The sequence below is a fragment of the Choristoneura fumiferana genome, chromosome 17 (assembly GCF_025370935.1).
Source record: "Choristoneura fumiferana chromosome 17, NRCan_CFum_1, whole genome shotgun sequence".
In the NCBI taxonomy this organism is placed as follows: domain Eukaryota; kingdom Metazoa; phylum Arthropoda; class Insecta; order Lepidoptera; family Tortricidae; genus Choristoneura; species Choristoneura fumiferana.
This window is the reverse complement of record NC_133488.1, coordinates 18,943,273-18,950,006: the sequence shown is the minus strand read 5'-3', so window position 1 is coordinate 18,950,006 and position 6,734 is coordinate 18,943,273. Positions and strand designations below refer to the sequence as shown.

The window sequence follows — 6,734 nt, the reverse complement described above, 5'->3', positions numbered from 1 at the left end:
GATGAAGCAACGATTGGCGCTTGCTTTGATTCGTTTTGTTATTCTGCTTTGTAAGTGGCGGTAAAATTAGAATAACAATTTGGGCAAAAAAATAAAGAAAAAGATTTTGTCAAATGCAAAAAACCTAAACTTGGTAATAATAAACATGGTTCAATTTTAAATGAAATAAATAAATTTAAATCAATATTCGGTTAAAGATCGTTTGATACTATTAGGAATGAAAGTTAATCAAGGACATCATTTTTTTATCAATCTGTGATTTATAGTAACAAAACGCAGCTGTCACTTCTACTGTTGAAAGTCGTTACACGCACTTTATGATATTACAGGTCTAATTAATTAAGTTACAAGTTACTCAAACTCGTTATCAAATTACTCAAACAATATGAAATTTCATAAGAATAGGTTATATTTAATATTATAATTGTAAAAAAGATAGCAAAATTTTAAAATTGGCTAGTTTTTCCGACGTATTTCTCACGTTCTATCATGTTTGCGTAGTACTGATCGCATTATGTTATGTCATTATGTCATTTTTCTCGTTCCTCCCCCCCTCGCCATTTTTCCCCACCTCGCTATCGCCGTTGCCACATCCAATCCAATCCAACCAAAAGTATCAAAATCAACCAATCTAAAACGTAGTGGTTATATTCTCTCTCTTTGAACCAATCAACCAACCAAACCATTGGTTTGGTTGCATGCAAGCAAATGTGAGTTGAGCTTGAGGCTGAGTGAAGAGTGCGGTGTGGAGTTTCGTCAGTGAAAAGATTAACTCTAGTATTTTAAAAAAACATGACAGACACCGAAGCTCAAAATGGTCCCCCAGGGGACGAACCACAAGAGAAGACAGCCAAGCAGTTGGAGAAGGAGGCTAAAAAAGCAGCAAAGTTAGATAAACTAAAAGCCAAGTTGGACAAAAAGAGCACTGCGCCAGCTGTGCAAAAAGATAAGCCTGAGGTTATTTTTTTTTATTTTATTCTCAATATTCACGTACCTATAGTTCATGTCAAAGTTAAAATAATGTCCATATAGATTTAAAATAGTTTGTAACATTTATTTGATTAACAAAAGAGAAAGTACTTGTAGTTAATTCTCTAGCCGCAAATACCGTGTACAACCTTGCATGAGTAATTTGGTGTCACAACTAAAGTTGCATCACCTCATGCTCATTATATCTCATCTAGTAGAGCCGCACAAAGTCATAGTTTTTTTTTATTTTATAGAAAAAGGTAAAAGAAACTAAAGAGAGTGCAGTGTATACAGCCAATACTGCACCTGGAGAGAAGAAGGACCTCTCGGGTGCTATGCCAGATGCTTACAGTCCACGCTATGTAGAAGCAGCCTGGTACACCTGGTGGGAAAAACAAGGATTCTTTAAACCTGAATATGGGGTGAGTGTCCTCGTCGCCACTTGTTAGCTTTGAGGTTAAAAGGAGCCATAATGATAACACTGAGATGGTTTGTTGCTAACTGATTTAATACTCGAATGCACATCGCATGTTGTACATGTAGGTAGGCATATATATGACACTGCTGTATGCTATACTTATTCTAATGAACTTAACAATTAACCAACTTCAAAGAAAAAAGAGGTTGTTAATTTTGGTTGAAATTGTTTATAAGTTAAAAGTAAGTGTGTTTAATTTTTCTAAATATTTACTGGATGGACCTCCGCAAAGTCCGCAAAGTAACGCCTGATTCAATAAATTGGATAAGTATTGTCAAAAGACTAGAGGGATGAAAATCGAAATTAGTGGAAAACAAAGCTTTTTCATCTTAATATTTGAAGAAGAAGGCAGAGGAGGTACACTTACGTGACTATGTCAACCTCATAGGCAATCTCTGAAAAAAAAGCATCAAACATGCCTCTCTGCTCAGAAGCAGATTCTCTGGCTAAAAAGCATGTCTGATGAATTTGTAAAAACAAAGATTGTCAACAATATCTTTATTACTTCACTTGGGTATTGTTCAGATCACTCTATTCTTGATGTTCACAGAGGAAGTCGGTATTGGAGCCAAATCCCAAAGGCAAGTTTGTGATGGTGTTCCCGCCACCCAACGTCACAGGCTCGTTGCATCTTGGCCATGCTCTCACCAATGCTGTGCAAGATGCAATCACAAGATGGCACAGGTAATTTACATGGTACAGTCACCAGCACTAATAAGTGACACATGCTTGTTTGCCCCTTTTATAAATAAAAAATAAATGGACAAGTGCGAGTCGGACTCGCGCATGAAGGGTTCTGTACCATCTATACAACATTCATTAGACATTAGCAAAAAACAGCAAAAAAATCATGTTTGTTGTATGGTAGCCCCTCTTAAATATTTATTTTATTCTGTTAGTATTTGCTGTGAAATTTTCAACTGTCTAATTATCACGGTTCATGAGATACAGCCTGGTGACAGACATATAGGCAAACAGATGGACGGACAGCAAAGTTTTAGTAATAGGGTTTCCGCTTTTACCATTTGGGTACGAAACCCTAAAAGAACACAACAAAGAATGCATAAATATTTGATAAGACTTTTTCTATGGCTGGTAAGATGTGTCAGATATTTTCGCATGAGTGGCAGATTTTAATGCAGGTGTTACTGTGAGGCCTATAGTGCCTGTGAGAACTACGTACTTCATCAAATCACAAGCTTCTTTAGTTTCAACTATATTGTCTTCATGTAGGTACAAGTCAGCTATGTATTTTGTAGACTTTGAAACTCTAGCATCTTGTTTGCTGGGGTGTGTCCTATACTTGTTTTTTTAGCATTAGAAATAATAAAAAAAGAAACAGTAACTATTAACTTATGATACCAAAAGAATGTAAATGATCATATGTCCTTGCTAATTGTTACGTATTTGCTGCAACTTATTTTTCAAAAGTGTTTTTCAATAAAAAGACACCTCAAGATCTCTTACCTTCTTTGTAATGCTAAAGAAAATTAAGTATATGTACAAACATAGAACCCAATTATCGGGTTCTTGAAACTGAATGTGTTAATAATATAGAAATAATAGATACATATTATGTATATTGCACATAAAACACTTTTATATTCTGCACCAACCTACATTCTGCTAACCTCTTTTTCAGGATGAACGGTCGCACAACCCTGTGGAACCCGGGCTGTGATCACGCAGGCATCGCCACGCAGGTGGTGGTCGAGAAGAAGCTGTGGCGCGAGGAAAAGAAGACCCGACATGACCTCGGCCGAGAGGAGTTCATCAAGCGCGTCTGGGACTGGAAGAATGAGTAAGATTTCGTAATGCGAACTGCTAAGGAATGGAATTCGCTCCTGTCGTCTGTATTTCCGCATAAATAATATCTAGGGCTCTTCAAGGTTAGAGCGAATAGGCTACTGACCCAGTGAGATACACCTTTGGCCTCATCGGCACTTATTATTAGGTGAGATAGGGGTCAATCACGGTCAGATTCAAGTAAAAGAAAGAAGAGAATGTGTCCAATCTTTTTTGAAATAAGAACTGCACTGGCCTCTTTGATTAATAAGTCTTGGCCTTTGTTGTAGAAACATTGGCATGCATTGGGTCGATTACAGGGCAAGCAGTTGGTAGTTTGTGCCGTCGCAGCGCGCCACCAGCAGTACTGCTGCCTACCCTGCTGTCTATTCAATGCAGGCCATAGACAACAATTACTATAGGTATTGCTAGCTTTTGCTATGTACATACGCCTTGGCTCTGGTCGAACCATTTTAATATAACCGAAATTTATTTTGCTTGGCGAATGATTCTAATGTATCTTGACTGAGAAAACTTGTTTTTATTTATTTTTGTATCATATAGGCATGAATATGTAAGGTTTTTACAAGTTTAATGGAAAATTAATGAAATCACATGCACTGAAGTCCTAAGAAGCCAAAACCAGGTGAGATCCTAAAAGTCTTCACCATATTTAAGTAATTGTTTGTCTTCACAGGAAAGGCGGTCGCATCTACGAGCAGCTCCGCTCACTCGGCTCCTCCTTCGACTGGTCTCGTGCCAAGTTCACAATGGACCCTTCCATGTGCCGTGCCGTCGCGGAGGCTTTCATCCGCTTACACGACGCTGGAGACATCTACCGTGCCAACAGGCTCGTCAACTGGTCGTGTACCCTAAAGAGCGCCATATCTGACATTGAGGTTGACAAAGTTGAGCTGCCTGGAAGGACCATGCTGGCTATACCAGGATACGAGCAGAAGGTAAGCGCTTATGCAATGTAGGTGACAGACACAATTTTAGATCGTTACGACATTGAACTTGGCTAAGTTTATCTGCCAGGAAGGACCAGGCTATACTGGGTTACGAGCACAAGGTATTGTATGCGCAAACTATTTGTTTGTGATATTTATCATGATAATTTGTGTGACTAGTGTCAAACATTTGCTGCCCGCGCCGCGACTCAAAATCTTTAATATGGTGATCCATTTTGTAAAATCTTTTGAATGATCATACAAGATGACAGATTTTCAGTCTTGAATGTGTCCCAAATTAAAGATGGTGCTGAGGCTTGAAGATTTACCCTGTATGGTCACAGCAATGCATGGTATCATCTAATGATTCCAGAATATTGATAGTTGAATTCATCATCATCATCATCATGTCAGCCGAAAGACCTCCCCCAAGGCTCTCCCTCCACTCAGACGGGCCTTGTGCTTTCCGCATCCACCGCGATCCCGCGATCTTAACCAGGGCGTCGCTCCATCATAGAGAAAAGAATCTATACTATAGATAGTTGAGTTAGTTTGACTAAATAAACCTGTATATGTTTTACAGATTTTTTTTTAGTGTGGTTGACAAGAGTTCCCATACATTGATTGATGTTCAAAGTGTAACGCGTAATAGGCGCGTGAAATGTGGGGTGTTAGGTTAAGCTCACCCAATTACCTGCTGCATTATTGTGGAATAATTTGAAGACCAATTCCTGGACAATCGTTCTTCATCTATACTAATCTCTTTACAGCTTGCCCATAAAGAGTAGAAATTAAAAAGTGGCGACACTGTAGTGTCCTCCCTTTTTTTGCGCCCTGGTTTGAAAGGGATGACACTACAGTGTTGCCAGTTTTTAATTTCTACTCTTTATGGGCAAGCTGTAGATCAGGTTCCAGATTAACAAACGTCTATCCTACTGTGCGTACAGGTGGAGTTCGGCGTGCTGGTCCTCTTCGCTTACAAGGCAGAAGGCTCCGACGAGGAGATCGTCGTGGCCACCACTCGCGTGGAGACCATGCTGGGGGACGTAGCCGTCGCCGTGCACCCCAATGACGAGAGGTCAGTCTCAAGAGTATAAACCACAGGGGCTAGGGAATAGGGAATATGCACGGAGAACAAATTTTCTCTTAAATAATTTGACTTGGTAGAAAACCGGAAAATAAAACGAATAAGTAACGTAAAAATCATCAATATCTGTTGTAAAATAAGCAAGATATAAGCGATTGAAGTTTGCATGCCATCTCTTTCTAGAAAGAATAAATTTAGCATGAAATTTCTATGGCCGTTGTAGCATTTGACGTCAAAGACTATGACGGATCTCTCTATCTAATTGACAATTTAAAACGTCCATAGCTTCGTGTTTTTTAATATATTTGAAAAAAGTCTTTTACAACTCTGTTTGTTAAAGAATGAAGATATATTTGAAGAAATCAAAAAGTACTTGCTTATTCTCTCTGTGTTTTCACCCTGTGAATCACATATTATAATATAAAATAGTAAAGTAATTTGTTGGTTAGGTTATATTTACTAAGTCACTTATAGTACATATAATATTGAAATTATTGTTTTATGACGTTGATAATAGGGATGTTGACTCCACCAATCAACTGACGTACTTTTTATGAGCTGTCAAAACACAATGAGGACTATCGTTTTTTGTCTCACTAGATGGCGCACTGTTGCGTGAGGTTTTTAAGTGTGGCTTTCAGAGTCTGTTATTACGGGCGTTAAAACAAAGTTTAGATTAAAATCATATTTAATACACCTTAAAACCGTACCATAAAAATATCCAGCAACCACATTGTTGCTTAGTCCCGTTTTGTTCGGAAAAAAAGGAGGACAAAAGTTTCCGAAAGACAAAACTGTCTCAAAACACAGACATTCATTGCCCCGTAACGCATAATTGCCATAATTAATTTCAGGTAATGCAAAATATTCACAAAATTATTCTAATTATAAATAAACCCGCGTAGCTCACCCAAGAACTATGAGATTTGACATTTCGGAGACCTCACGCTACACTAGCGCCTCTAGCGGCGAATTCATTCGCGATAGCCCTCATTCTCCCATAGAGTTTGAATGGAAATAGCGACATATGACGTCACTTGTTCGCCAACACAATCAACTAACTATTTATTTGTTTTAAAGCAACAAAAAATCCAATTTTGCAGTTAATCGAAAATTAATCTGGTTTTCAGGGCTAAAATAAAGCGTTTTTTTTACTGGAGTCGTGTCTTCGAGTTATTTTTTAATGGTGTCAACGTCCGTATTAATAAAAACTGCATACTGTACTTCTGTTACAGGTACAAACATCTTATAGGCAAGAATCTAATCCACCCGATCTGCAAGCGGAAGATGCCGGTCATCGCTGACGAGTACGTCGACATGACGTTCGGGACTGGTGCGTATTGCAATTAGGGATTGCAAAAACCGGTGAAAACCGGTTAATAATCGATGTTTATCAAAACCGGTTTTTTAGTCGGTTTTTATCAAAATTTGAATATTTGAAAATCGAAAAAGTTTGAAAACAAAA

At 38.3% G+C, this 6,734-nt stretch overlaps 1 protein-coding gene across 2 annotated transcripts in view; it reads left to right on the top strand.

Annotated features, from left to right (window-relative positions):
• Nucleotides 1-579: 579 nt before the first annotated feature.
• ValRS (Valyl-tRNA synthetase) overlaps nt 580-6,734 on the top strand; it is a 31,254-nt gene continuing 25,099 nt past the window's right edge. The window contains exons 1-7 of one of the 2 annotated variants that reach the window (XM_074100217.1): nt 580-957; nt 1,224-1,391; nt 1,998-2,131; nt 3,090-3,248; nt 3,930-4,191; nt 5,130-5,260; nt 6,505-6,602. In XM_074100217.1, the coding sequence (XP_073956318.1) occupies nt 793-957; nt 1,224-1,391; nt 1,998-2,131; nt 3,090-3,248; nt 3,930-4,191; nt 5,130-5,260; nt 6,505-6,602 (1,117 nt within the window). In that variant the 5' untranslated portion in view covers nt 580-792. The remainder of the gene's footprint in view (nt 958-1,223; nt 1,392-1,997; nt 2,132-3,089; nt 3,249-3,929; nt 4,192-5,129; nt 5,261-6,504; nt 6,603-6,734) is intronic. The other variant, XM_074100218.1, reaches the window with a different exon arrangement.